The 15,213-nt window shown below is 37.4% G+C and overlaps 1 protein-coding gene across 1 annotated transcript in view; it reads right to left on the bottom strand.

The window, feature by feature from the left end:
* Positions 1-12,926, bottom strand: part of adamts3 (ADAM metallopeptidase with thrombospondin type 1 motif, 3) — a 90,523-nt gene extending 77,597 nt beyond the window's left edge. The window contains exons 1-3 of the mRNA XM_008336198.3: positions 12,510-12,926; positions 12,123-12,144; positions 7,313-7,704 (exon numbers count right to left, since the gene is read on the bottom strand). Coding sequence (XP_008334420.1) covers positions 7,313-7,704; positions 12,123-12,144; positions 12,510-12,569 — 474 coding nt within the window. The 5' untranslated portion in view covers positions 12,570-12,926. The remainder of the gene's footprint in view (positions 1-7,312; positions 7,705-12,122; positions 12,145-12,509) is intronic.
* Positions 12,927-15,213: the final 2,287 nt, after the last annotated feature.

Here is a 15,213-nt window from a genome sequence, read left to right on the forward strand (position 1 = left end):
CAGGCATGTCAGGGGCCGTGCACATCCAAAATGCACTTCTACGTTTCCGAGTCAAAGAGTTTAAGCCTCAAAATGTTGTTACTCTTCTGAATCTGAGCATTGTAAATTCCCTTCATTGAAGTCTCGAGACAGTTATAGAATAAACAACCTTGCGATGCCCTCTTGGACTGACGTGGAGAAGTTTCATTTCAAATGTCCTTTAGCTGAGAAGCCCTCTTTCTGAAAGGATACTCCAACTGATGCATAACCCATCAGCCCTGCTGTGTATTCATACTTGAGAGTCTCACACACCACAGACACAGCAGTGCCTTAGCCTTTTGGCTGGCAGGGACGATTATGCAACATGACACACATTAAGAAGTGGCCAAGTTTAACAGCGCTGGTCCAGTGCTAAAGGTTAGTACTAGCTTTAATTCATTAATTCAGCCAAAGCTGTTTCTAGGTTACACCTGGATTTTTCTACATTTGTATGATCGAACTGCCATTGTTCCACTTAAAATTTTTTTTCCAGGCAACACATTGTAGGATGCAGCTAAAAAGAAGAAAAAAATAGAAACTTGCTCTTTTTTTCTTCTTTTTAGCTGCTTGGCTCCATGAGAGCAAACAACCATAAAATCTTAAACAGTGTTTCATGACTGCCTTGAGGCATATCCACACAGCTTACACCTTATTTGTCAGTATGAAATAAAAGCTGCTTTCTCCTGCCATGTACTGTAGCAGTCCTACATACTACTGCTGGAAGTGTGCAGTCAGATTTTATCTTCCTCCTCTCACATATGAAGCAAATCAAATGTTTCATAAGCGATGTGAAAAAGACAAACGCACGAATCAAATCTATTTATTTTATTATTTATTTATTTGTAGATCTTATTTTGAGAGAGAAAATAGTTCAGATGGTTGCTAAGCAATGTTAATGCCAAATTGTGTCTTCAGTCAGTTTTTGTATAACCCTTTCCAAATTAAGGATTTTTTAACAGAAAAAGGTCACAGAGTCAGGAGTGGGTTAACAACCTCACCATGTGCACCAAAGTCATTGGTAAATTATTGGATTATTACTCTGTCAGCCCTTAGACAGTTGAAACCAGAGGGGCAGGAATTGTTGTGGATTGCAGAAGTTAATGCAACGGTTTTATTTATTAGACAACCAGTTAATAATATAAGATTGTGACAGGGCCAGACATACAGAGACAAGACCTCCAGCTGAACATGTAGCTCTGACAAAGCTAAGCACTAGACAAAGATACAACCTAAACACTCTCCAACTGAGCTCAAAATCAGGCCATGGAACAAGACTTTAAAGAAGTATCAAGACCCAAAACATATTTACGTACATCGTGCAAAGAGTTTGTTTGTGTTGGTCGAGAAGCCTTGTACTATTTGCATGTTCAAAAATCTGAAACTTTTTACAATCTTGCAACGTAAAAGACGTTTTCCTATGATCTAGAAAAGATGACACTCTGCTCACCCCCACACTACTGCTGTTTCTGCTGAAACTTAGGCAGCATCAGCCTCATTTTGATCCAGCAGCCAGGCCATATGCCTGTTGCTGTAAATACTTCCAGACAGCTGTCTGTCTATAATTAAGAAAACAGTAAAACAAGCACCTAGTGAGGGCTAGAGCTACCACTTGAGTTCAAAGACCACTGGCCTGCAACGACAGGCTTTTTCATTAGGAACCACTGGTTCGGGAAGTGTTTGAAGTCAAGTTATGCAGTCCTACATGCTTAGCATTTGGACAGTTCACAGATGGTCATGTGATGTAAAACAGAATGAAACAGAATTATTGCATGTGTAATAATTTATTGCTGCATTTGTGATACTTTTAAGATACGGTAAAAGGTACTAAAAGCTCTGAAATGCTGCAAATTCTTTTTACTGTTTTCTGTTCTGTTTTGATTGTTTTGAGTTAATATGATGTGACTATAAGGGGAAATGTTGTAGCCAGATGGGTGCAGTGCAACTTTAGGAATGCTATTTGCTAATAAAATCCATGATGTGTTGATGAAGGCATGCTTTACAGGGAAACTCTCATTTTGAACAATTTCTCAAACATGATCAGATGCTTCTTTCGTAAGGCCTATAATGCATTCAACAGTCTAATGAAGTAGAATAATTTACTGCTTTTGTTGTGATAACAATGTAGAACATAATTACATGAGCATTTAGCTGGATTTGTGGACCTACTTCAGTAGAGGAAAGAAAAAAGTAGTTTGTTAGTAAACTGTAATATTTTCTTTGTCAATCTCATTCACAATGCACAATACTTTTACAGTAATCAAACTCTCAGTTTTTACAAACAAGATCTTTCACTTTTTTTGTCCTCCATGGTTCATTCATGGGTTATTTTGCATGGGCAATATTCATTTTTTTCTGATTTTCGTTCCCTTATGCAATGCTTCCTCCTAATCAAATGCTTATTTACTGGACAGAAAGGATTTCCAAAGAGGGATTGTTATTTTTGGTCCATTAATTGTAGTGGGGATGTGGTTTTGATATTATTAGAGGGCAGTTTAATGTTTTTAGTGAATGACCATTTATCTTTCTTTTCCTTTGGTCTATACCATAAGGACAGTGCAGAGTTGCCTTCATCATTTGCCTCCATCTCTTGTCAAAAAACAAAAACAAAACTATGGGGTCTTCCTATTTTTCTCCTACCTACAAACTCCTCCTGCAACATTTACAGTGTTTTCAACACATGTCCAAACCGTTTCTTCTATTGTGCACTGGCTGTTCCAGATCATTAACTTCATGTACTTCAGCTCTCCCATCTTTACCACATATACTACCTGCTTCTGGCAACTCTTCCATGAAGATACTGCAACACTGCCATTTGTAATATTTCCAATTTTTATGCCATTTTATTCTTGGTTCTGTCTTTGCATACTTTCTTTGTTGACCCTGTTGGCAGCTCACTTTCCTATGTTCATCCCTGGCATAATTTTACACTTTTTCTATTTCTATTTTAGTCACAGCACTTCCAGGAAAGAGAATAATCAATCATGTGTTCCACCAAAAGTTACTGCATCTTCTTAAATAATTTGTTGATCACAGACATTTTTATCTATTTTGCCATCTCCACAACTATATGCCCTACAGCACTGCCTTTTCTAACACCATGTCAGCCCTCTCGTGGCACACCTTGAAGGACTTCATCCAGCCTGCTCCAGAATACCTCCTTTTCTACTATCTGACACCTATGTTTTGGTGCTCATAAATTGTTTACATTAGCGTTCTCTTGGACCGGTAATATCACGTGAATTGTTGAAGGATCATTACATTTTCAAAATAAAACTAACTTTTAGACCTTATTCTGTTAGCATAAGAGTCTGAATGACCTATTGTTTTGAAACACTGTGTGTTTATTTTAATGAGATATCTAAAAGAATATGGCTGGATTATTTTTGAATGAAGTAAATTAGTAAAACTGAAGAACATTTTTTCATTGCATCTCACTGAGGCCCGGTACCAAATGACCTACGGACCAGCCTTATTCCCCAGACCGGAGGTTGGGAACCCATGGTGTACATCATACAACACACCTTTAACTCATAGCTTCCACCTCGTGAAACCTACTGTTGCTGCTACCCACATACTTTTCCTTTGTCATGTCTACTAATAATTTTTAATCACCTCGGCCCCTGTCTACTAAATACACAAAACATCCCCGTCTCCATCATCTACAACCTTTTTTGTTTTAAAAATCGAACAAATGTTTTCATCCATTCTCCTGCTTTAAAATTCAAATGATATTCCCTTTTATTTAATGAAATTGTCACCACTAATAAATGAGATTCTGCCTGAGATGCACCAAATCACATATATCAAGTATACTGTGAGACTTTACAGCAGCAGCAAAGTCATATTCCCGTTTCACTGTGCAAAGCAGTTGACCTGTTACGACTTTTGGCATCTCCAAAACTATTTACAAAGCAGACTCCTCACATCCTGTGTGCTCCCCTCCCCTTCAAGGCCATCTCCTCTGAGAGTTCAACTATAAACGACCCAGAGAAAAAGACTGACTCTGTCTTAGTGACAAACTGCTTCCTTTTGCTCAAATTAAAGGAAACGACCAAATCATGCATGCCAAGGACCGACAGACATTATCTTTGTTGTGTGCTTGACATTGCCATTGAGTGGTTATGTTTAGGAAGAGGGGAAAGGTTAAATAAATATAGAAATGGAAGCAGATGCTAAATATAGAATTATAAAGAAAGCATGTGAGGCTTACAAGTTTTCAGATAAACTTAATATGCAGCCTGGCGCTCAGTGTCAAAATAAATGTCATTGAATTGTTCCACCTCAGATTGAATTAGCTATTGAGCAAATTAGCATTTCCCAAAGTCAGAAAGAAGGTCTTTGGGGACAATTTGTGATTCAATAACAACAGTGAGATGAAAAGAATTCCAATGTTTTAAATATAATTTTGTACATAAATGTCCAGTCTAATGGTGTTTATTGCAGTTTTTGAAGTTAAAACAGAATAAACCAGTTGTGGCTTTGTTCACAGACTAAATTTTTGAGGTTTTTGAACATTTGAGGAAGTTTATCAGAGATTAAACAACAGATGCTAAACAATCTCTTGTTTTTATAAATCATAATTAATTTAAAACCTTAGAGACTACTTTATTCTTACTTTTTGTTCTCATCCTCTTGTTTGTTTATATCACAAACCAAAGATCAAGTCATGCCTATAGATATAGTATATTTCCTTTGGAATAAAAATTATGATAGAATTAAACAAAACACTGAATAATTTAATGAAGAACAAATTTAAGAATAATAAATTTGGCTTACCATCTTGATACTGTATGTGTTATGTCTATTTGTAGACATTTTCACTTAGTAACGTAAAATTGGGTCTGCCTCTTTTTCACTTTCCCAATAGCAGAAGCTTAGGAAGATAAATATGTTTCTCATTCAATAAAAACTGGTTTAATATCATTTAAATCAAACCTTTGCTGCTTCATTGTTGCAGATCAGCAGATTCAAATTTATTTGTTATTAAACTCTCCACCTACCTATGTTAAAAAAAGGCAGACAAGAAATGACACACTGACCGCTGTCCTTTTGCAAGAGTTTTTCTGTGGTGAAGAATAAATATACAAACATCTGAAAGGTGCCTTTTGGTCTTTTCTCTGAATCAAAACATGACACAATCTCTAGGAATGTAACAGTACAATCATAATGTTTTAGTCTTAGTCATTTTTACATTGAGTGGCGATACTCAATATATAAGGATATTTTGGTAATTGGGGTTTCCCCTAAAGCATTTGACATTATAGATTCATTTTGTCCAGGGAAAAACCCTATAAAAAACAAGCAGGCTCTCAGGTATAACTTTAAGCCACATGCCAAATGTCACACAGGCACCTTTACAAACAAAACAAAAAATGTGAAAAAAATGCTCCTTAAATAAAATGAAACATATCCTCTTCTAATAAATGGCAGCAAATGTCATTTTCAAGTTTGTCTTTCATCAACACCTGCGAGTACATCACAGTTTCAACTAAGCAGGCCATGGTTTCGCACTGAGAAGGTAAACCGAAACAAGTAGATAATTTTATTTTGATACATATATATTTTTGTGACATTCTTGTGTGGTGGTGACCCATGACCCATTTTTTATGCAAAAAACTGTCATGGCTGAAAATAGCTATGCTGTAATGTAGGGTCTTCTCCTGAAAACATATAGCCTCTTTTTTTGTAAATACTGTAAAAGAAAAGAACCTTTTTCAGCCTGTCCCTTCTCCAGCACCAAAGCAATAGTCAAAATCCTTAAAAAATACCTTAAAATCCATCCCTTTGTGCCCTCTGTCACTGTATTCTCTGTCCTGCTAAATAAGATTTAAATATTTATTTAAATCTTGATCAAATTTCTGTTTTGAAATTTGAAAAAAAAAACCTAAACATTTTACTCAAACACTTTGAGGGGCATATTACCCCATATATATTATAAAAGGGGAATTGTCTAATAATCTTTCTAAGCTTAATGCTTATTTTATACATTATTTGATTGTGCAACCACAACGCTATGACTCATTTTTGCAACACCATTTCCTTTCAGCTCCTGAAATGCACTTAAGCAATAGCTTATGGTAAAAAATATATTTTCTGTCAAAACTTGTTACCAAAGCAAGGAATTAATTTAGCTTTTTTTGCAAACTGGATATAAGAAATGCATCTCCTGACATTTCTGAGTCAGACAACCTTGAATTCTTAGAGCCTCTATTTTAATAGCAGATCTCCAGGGGAGTACGTCACAAGGTTGTTGCAACACAACTTTAAGTACCACTTTAAATAAAACATTTAAAAATGTATTTTAAAGAGTAGAACTCCCTTCCCTAATCAATAAACAAAATTTAAGTTAACCTGCGTTAGCTGATCCTGGCCCTCCCCTTTACACTTACTTTTGCGTTTACTGCTAGAATCTGTAAATTGCATGACTGCCACCTACTGGCACTACTGTCCATTGGCAAACAACTCTACCCTTAGACACTTTCACATGGTATCATTTTTTATTTTATTTTTTTTTAAACATCTACATTCTCTGCAATATAACACTGGCTTTTTACATAGAACACTGAAGAAGTCAGACTCATTGTGCAGTTTGAAGAATTCATTATTGTAAAAGAAACTATTAAACACAAGTATTTTCTGTTGCCTGTGCTTTTTTCTACTTTGCATTTAACTTTCTAAAGTCAGTGTGGGGGACACGAAATGTAAATGGTTTAATATCTTCTACATTTAAGTTACCAAATGAAAACCTTTGAATAAAAACAGGACTTACTTGCAGCTCCAGAACAAAATGTATAATAATTATCAAAGCATGTTGCTTTTTCTTGCTAAGAATTACAACATTTAAACTTTTGCAAAGTTTCCTTGAATGCAGAGATTTTCCTGTGATCTTGTGAAATTTGGCCCAGGTCATTTCCCAATCACTGCTCAAGTGTTTTATAGGGGGTGATAGGGAGGATAGGACCGCAGACTTTTGTAAACTACAAAAGGAGACTTGTGTTTTATGTTGGGAAATGTTGGGGGTAAATGCTTTGGGTAAGTGAAAGCGATGGATGGCCACTCATCCGTAACAAACTTCTGTACAAAAAGCTATTCCCTCTGCCCCCGTTAAGAATATGTCACAGAACAATGTGATGTAAAAATGTTTAGTGCTGACGTAAAGTAATGTTCAATTTAGAGGTAGCTGACATCTAAAATCCCTGGTGGTCACTTGATAAGGTCATGGCACTTTTGTAAAGAAAAGAATGAGTTTGAAGGGGTGGGGATAGTAAGAGCTTTATGGCTGAAGAGGACTTACCAGTCCGTCACAGTTGTTAATAGCAACTGTGGCCCCAGGAACGTCCGAGATGTCTCCAATAAAGGCACAGTCTGCTTTCAGCAGCTCCCGCTGCAGTACCCTCTCCGTGGGCTCACTGTCAGTGACATTCCCAAATCCTTGAATATCATCGTGCCATTCCACCATCGCACCCGGTGCCACCAACTTGCTGTTTAGGCGCAGTCGAAGGTGAAACTCTTTTCCAAAGGCTGTAATGTTGAAGAAAATTTTCTGTTCGTTTTTTTCAAAAGAAAATGCTTCTCTCTTGACTCTCTTGTGATTGGCTGAGAGCAGGTGTGACAGGTAACGTCCATTAGAGTCTGTGCTAAAGGGAGTGACCAAGCCATATTCCTTCAAGCGGTTTCTTAAATGATCTGTAGAAAGAAAAAAAAAACATGAAAATAAATTACAAATCTGAAAGAGACATTTGCATATTCCTACAGTTTAAATATCAGCTGTTTCACTTTAAATGAAAAAATAGAATATGGCACTCATTGCAATGTTTCATCCGTGCAAAACTAAAGGACATTGAATACATGTAACATTTTAATTTAAAAGAGATTATCTTAGTTATGTTAGCATATTTTAGATTAGATCAGATCTCCTTTCCTGTATGCATGCCTAAATAGATAAGAGTGAGTACCACTGCCCATCCCAAAGGGTCTTTAAATGTTAATTTTCTGTCTCTGGGAAACCATCCAGAAATGTATAATATATTTCCATTCGCTTTGTTTTTCTAATTTGTGGATGGAAAAATTTTTTCGTGGGTTCGGTTTAGAAAAATGTAGTGACATTAAAACCAGGTAATTATCTTGTAAGTTTTGACTAAAAGACATTCGAGCACATGTACGTGGTGAAACCTAAATTACACATCTCAGGAAATTACATGCCTTACAAATCATAGTGTGGAAGCTGTGGACACGTTATGTTACAGAAAACATACATTTTGCAAGCTTTTGAGGTGAACCCAGCAGATGTCACGTTAGACAGTTTGATGTGACTGATAACATTTGTTGACTTTAAAAGCTTGACACAGTCAAGAGGTTAAGATCATTGGTCATTCCTTCATTTCTGAAGTAAACGGCAGGCACATGCCTGATCTGAAACATGCAAACGCATCAAAGACCTTCTTACAGAGCAAGTACCGAAGAGTAACATTATGTTATCTTAAGTCCAACTGCAAACAAGTCAGACACATAGTCTCTTGTGTGACCGCAGCAGCTAAAAAGGTTGCACAACCTGTGTACGTTCGGTGTATATTCAGAGAGTGTTACGTACATATTTCTCTGGAATTTGCCTCTTCAAGGCACCTATGAGAAACCTTAAAGAAAGTCTCAAAGTTAAACTTTGACACTCCCAGGTTTACTCTCAAAAGGCTTTTCTTTACTTAAAAGAAAGAGTTTTCTAAAACCTTCAAGTTCATCTTAACTTATATATTTACTGTATATTTTTTCACCATGACATGACACTGTTTACAAACCTTTTACATTGATTTGTACAACACACACAGAGGAAAGAAATTTGCAGAAGGCAACACAAACAAACATGGAGAGAGTAAATGGGGTAACTACGAATTCCTAAAAGTCAAAATATAAAGACGGGCTTGTGCTATAAAATAAGGGGAATAAGGTTAATTTGACATTCAAGCAGCGGTCGGCAGAATGTGGTTCTTCAGCACCTTTGCTGTGGCTGCCTGTTAGTCCAAAAATATTTTTGCATGAATCAAAAAGAATCCCAAAAAGGTGATGTTACTTCTAAAACGTGAATGGACTATACTAGGTCTAGTTCTGCTGTCTAACAGAACTGACTGCTCTGGCATTTGGTGTTTCTGTTGTCTAAAACTTTTATTTTGTACTTAAAATTTCAGTTGCCTTGTCTAGCCACACACATCATTTGTACAGAATTAGAATTAGTGTCTGGCATTGCTAAAATTCTTGTTTCATGTTGGCGTCAAATACACCAATCACCAAGCATACGGTATGTGTGAAAACTACAGTACAAATTCTTCAACAAATAGAATTGTTGGTTTGGCCACCATTTGACATTGGCTTTTATACATCCTCTCCTCTGAAGCACTGTAGTTTTTATAGCCCAGAATGTTTTATCCTCAAGTCAACATTAACAAAAAGTGGTGTTGAGAAAGTGCTGCTACGCTGGCATTTTCAGTGTAGCAGCCGACTGATATGTGCCAATAGTTTGTGACGTAGTATTCGTAACGGCTGAGGAACTGGATATTCTGCCAAATGCAGCTGCAGTTTTAATCTTTTACATGCAGGGATGCTCTTACATACTCCGACTTCCTAAAAAGTTTCATAATATTTTCCTGACGTGCTCACTATCATTGTAAAACATGCTGAAAAAACATTGTTTCGAGGTTGACAATTCACTTCGTCTTTCTTTTGTGGGTTAGCTTCAACCAAGCCATGCTCCATGCATGTGTTTTGGCCAGTAATTAAAATTTTGTTCCAGTGAATTACCCGCCTACAGACTTGTAATGGTTCATGTGCATTTTATTGCCGGGGTCGTACAAACTTTGATAGTACACATTGAATTTTCCGCTTCTCAGGCACCAGCCTACTGTTTGTAACTGTGCTCTGCTGATAAGGAGTAAGACAGGCAGCATCTCTGAATAAACACACTAGGGATTTGACCTGTCTGAGCGACTCCGAGGTAATCATCCTCCTGCCTCTACAGCAGAGTTATGCACGTGGTTTATTTTAAAAGTAAATACATGTTAGAACCTGAAATAATAATAATTTACACATTTTAGGCCTTAGTTTTACTTGGAGCCCTAAAGTTTCAAAGAAATATTTACATTGAATTAAAAAAATAAAGGCTTAGTTTTACAGCACAACATGGGGGATTTGTTCTTGTGGGAATGTGTCTGATGTACTTATCTGGGCTACAACAATCCCAACCATGAATTTGAAATCCATCTGTTCTGTATATTTAAAAAGGCAGAGAAAACAGAAGCATTTTTTCCCATTAGACAGAGAAAAAAAGATGCGAGAAAATTTGAAGGACAAGTGAGAACGAGGGCAAGCAGGTGAAGAGAAATTTGAGACGGTATTAAAGGACTTGATGCGTCATAATGGATGCCTCCCACCAAACACCAAATGCGAGCCACCAACCAGCGTGCAAGACAAACTGCAAGGTCAGATTTGAACTGTCAATCTCCCTGGGCACTTGAAAGTGTTCCCGTAGGTAAGATGTCTAAGTGACAAATATACTGTATGCAACAATATTCATCAAAATCAGGAGGCTAAACATGAGCAGACTGTGAGTCAAGGATGACTAAAGGTGTTAAGGGACATTAGACACTACAGTGCACTGAAAATACATGGGGATCATTAAAAAAAATTCATATGACTCCTAAACCAAACTGGTGTCTGTTTATTGTATATGAATGGATTTAGACAATGCCACCCTGCAGTTATCTGAGAAGCCGATTACTTATCGAGACACTTCATTTACAACAGCTTGTTTCAGCTGTCATTTTCAAATATGCGATGGTAAATACTTAAATCCCTTAGACTAGTTAAATTGCGAACTCTGATACATTTTTATGATCCTTGTTCATTACCTGAAAATTTAGACCACAATTTCAAAACCAGTTTCTTGGTAAGTTTCATGAAAGAAAATATGTGACATTCAGACAATATTTCCTGCAGGCAGCTTCAATTTACTTCAGAAAATTTGACATTTGATAACCGACGGTGGCATTCAAAAAGGTAGAGCAAATATGAATGCAATTAAGTTTAAGTATGCCATTAGTTCCCACTGATCGTGTTGGCCTTAGTACATTTTCCTTATTTTGAACAAAAAATATTTTAAGGTAGTTAAATGACAAGGTTTACTCCTGTTTACTTCAAATTAGGTTTGAATGTTGACATTTCTTTCCAGGTACAATTTTATTTTAACCCTTTCATGCATGATGGTCACTACAGTGTACAGCTATTAAAATGTAATTTTCTATGATAAGAATAGGTTTTGATGGCAGTGTTGCATATAAGCCTCTACAGTGGAAGCCTGAGAATCCACTGTAGAGGCTTATATGCAACACTGCCATCAAAACCTATTCTTATCATAGAAAATTACATTTTAATGGCTGTCCACTGTAGTGATCGTCATGCATGAAAGGGTTAACCCAATTAAATTTACACACGTTTACCTAATAATCTCCTCATGTAGCTCAATAAAACTCACTGTTACATCTGGTTCGTGCATGGGACCTACAAACTGGCTGTGTGAGTGAACAGAAAGCCACTCTAAAGGGTTGAAGTAGCTGCTTTACAAGGCCGATAATGACCTGGAGGAGGCAACAGTAGCAGACACCAGCCAACAGGGTGGCCACCAACCTCCAGTACTACAGTAAAAACTGTCATTTTTTAAGGGCCTTGAGGAGTGTGGACGATGACAGCCGGTTTAAAGGGATCTTGCGTGGACACAACATGGAACCCCTCTCATTTCTTAACCACAGGATGGATAACAGATGTGCAGGATTTGGAAGAGGAATTTTCTTTCCTGTATAACAAAGCCCTTGAAGCAGTTTGCTCATGTAATATGTGAGTGTGTCTGTGTGTGTGTTTGAGTAAGTAGAGGGAATTGTAGGGTGGCAGGAGAGGGGAGTAAAGAGTGTGTACTACACAGAGCTCCTCACACACTCCCCTCCCACTTTGATCTCACTTAAACCAAGTTGCCATGCTGACTTTCTATCTCCTTAGCTTCTTATACTTTCCAACACTACGATCCGACTCGGAAAGATGGACAAAGGAAAAAAAATAGGACTTACCTTCTCGATCAACTTTGCCAGCCTGTTAAGATAAACAAAAATAATAAAATTCTGGTTAAATGCGGCCCAAAGCCATGAGGGAAAACAGTCTGAGATGTGCAGCAGCAGCTCAGTGTATAGTCAAGCTAACTCTGCTGCTTGTCAAAAAAACAACAACAACAACATTTTAACAAAAATGCCTCTTTTTCACTTGTCTTATATAAGAGGCTTCACACATGCAGTCTCAACGAGTATTTCACAGTGGCAGTGGTGTGCGCATTGATATTAGATGTTAAGTTCACTCCACTCTCTCTCCCACTTCACAGTCGGAACTTAAATTAATATGACCGTGCTTGGTTCTGAGTGAATCGACCAACGGCCGGTTGAAATCAAGCACCAGACACTTACCTTTTCGGCTGAAGTCAAAATAAATCCTACGAGGAGTAACGCTAGGGATAGAACAGCCATCACGAGTCCAGAGTCAAACTTTATCCAGTCGTTAAAAGTTTAAAAGAAAAGAAAAATGTTTAAAACGCAACCGTTAACCGGCTCATTCAAGACGTATTAATACGCACGTGAAGGCAGACTCTTCTTTTTTTTCTTTTTTAGTTAAAAGTACATAAAGTTTCAATAAAAAACGGGGCAGAGGCGAGTTACGACACTTTTGTGAGTCACTGTTTCTGTGTCTTTTTCTTCTTGTTGGCGGAGTTTTCTAGAAAGTTTCTGCTAAAGTTAGTGGGACATCCCTCTGCCTCTGGTCGGACAGAGCTGCAGTGTGAAGCTCTCGCTGCCTGGCACTTCGCTCCACTGTCTATTAAACGGCAAGGCCAGCCCTGCGTGACGTCATCATGACCTCTCCTCCAGCCTGTACACATAGTGAAGGAGGTTGAGGTGGATGTGGAGGTGGGTCCCAACACCATAACTCCATCTTCAGACAGGACAGGGTGAGATTTGGATTTTCTTTTGTTCTGTTGCCCCTGGGCCATTCAGTTAACCCAGAGATATGCTTTGTTACTGATACTTCTTTACATCCACATAGCAGTTTTCCTTCACTTGCTAACTAACGTGCAGTGGGATGTTAACTTGTTTTGAATAAATGAACATTTTAAATATTTACTGTGTATTTATTTCAATTGTAAAACTGGCGTGGACTTGTTTGACTATGTCTGTACTGATGCGATGGAATCAATGCCTAAAGCCATGATTCCGCTCCCCAACGGCACCTTGGAGAAAAGGACCTAGTTTTGAGGATGTGAATGGACACATTCTTGCTAGTGAGGACAAATAGTTGGAGAAGGAAGAGGCCAAAGCCATTAATGTCTGCAATCTACAGATGTGTCAACAGCAGTGGTGGACTAAGACACCAACTGTCTGCCAACTGCACCGAGGTCCAGTGTTTTCCACAGAGGCAGATCTAGGTTGCACAGACTCAGACTCACTTGTGTCTTTAGGGAGGATCTAACAATCACTAAATCATCACACCTTGAATCAGGTGGACGAGCTGTGTACAACTGCTGTTATAACCTGGAGGTTTCGTCCTGTGAGTGATTTAAAATACCTCTTGAATTAGATGAAACATTTCTTCAGGAAAGTCTCACCAGTTGTGTTACCTGTGTCTAAACTTAAATAAAATCGACCCGATTCCCTGAAAATATGCTCAGATATGAGTATTGTTATTGTATAAAAAATGTAGAGATAAACAGACAAAGCTAATCATTTTGTATGGTACTGTACTGTAATTTGATAATCTAATTTTGAAGTCAGAGAAAAGTTTAATCAAGAGTCTTTCCTTAAAAACGTCATGGCAATGAAGAATATATGCAAGATTTGTAAGAATAAATCATATTGATTGGATAAGTACAGAAAGATTTGCGGTATTAAGATTTTACCTTGAAAGTGGTTGACAGAAGATGAATGCGGTGGTTGGTAAAAATTAAATCTTTATTTTCTCATGATTTATCAAAGAATAACTCTTTGCATTCAGTGCTTCAGTCCAATTAGCTTAGTGTCTTAACAACTCGATGTTAGCACTGCTGTTTTTGTTTTGGTTATCCTTAACGGAGCAAAAACCCTATTTCTTCCATCCACATTTGGCAGGTGTTTCTTCTTAAAGGTGAAATAGTTGGCAGTGACACTATGGTCCAAAGTTGGAAATTATTGATCAGACTAATATAGTATAAAATGGGAATAATCCAATCATTATCAGTAGAATACATGATAGGGATGAGGGGCAGACTCTGGTCTCTGCTCCCCAGGAAAGAGTTAAAGGGCTAAATGCAGAAGAAAAGTGTGTTGTGTTGATGTGTTTACATGACAACAAATGTGATCGGTCTTCAGATGACAAGAATGACTTGAACCTCAGAGCTCTGTAGTTCCCTAAGGAATGCAAAGAACCAGAAGAATCTTTCCTGGAAGATTATTACAGACAGCACTCTCTCACTAGACGAAGGCTGAATCCCCTGAATTTTAATCTGCTCATTGGTCGGGGAAGGAAAATGAACCCATCATAAACCTTTAAGTTGTAAGACATCAACTTCATACTCTATTTTCCCGTTATATATATAATTATCCCGTTTTATTTTGCTGTATAATGGCTGGAGACAAAATGATCTTAATTTATCTTGACATATATCTCAAACATCAACATTTGCCAATGTTGTTTGCCTTTTAAGAGCTCTAACATTGAAAAACAGCTTCAGGTTAAATGTGACTAATCTGCATAAACATTAATGGTGAATAGTAAAAAAAATATCTCATGGCGTTTAAATGACCAAATTTAATTTAAATTAATTCTCAGCCTGGTAGTAGTTTCAGCTGTCAGTAGAGGTTTTCATTCATTTATTCATCTTTTACCATTTATTCCTTTTTGGGGTCATATGGTGAGCTTATCCCAGCAGTCTTCAGGCAGGGGTGGGGTGTAACCTCATTTATCGCAGGGGCAACAACCATTCACACACACACTCATATCTATGGTGAATTTAGATTGTTCAATTAAGCTAATCTCTTTTTGCATGATTATGGAAAAAACATGATTGTTGACTTGTGTTTCAACTTAACATGCATAACAGGTTACTGTATCTTTTCAGGATTACTGGAGTCAGTCGGCCAAAAG

This window comes from Cynoglossus semilaevis, chromosome Z (genome assembly GCF_000523025.1).
Source record: "Cynoglossus semilaevis isolate Cse_v1.0 chromosome Z, Cse_v1.0, whole genome shotgun sequence".
In the NCBI taxonomy this organism is placed as follows: domain Eukaryota; kingdom Metazoa; phylum Chordata; class Actinopteri; order Pleuronectiformes; family Cynoglossidae; genus Cynoglossus; species Cynoglossus semilaevis.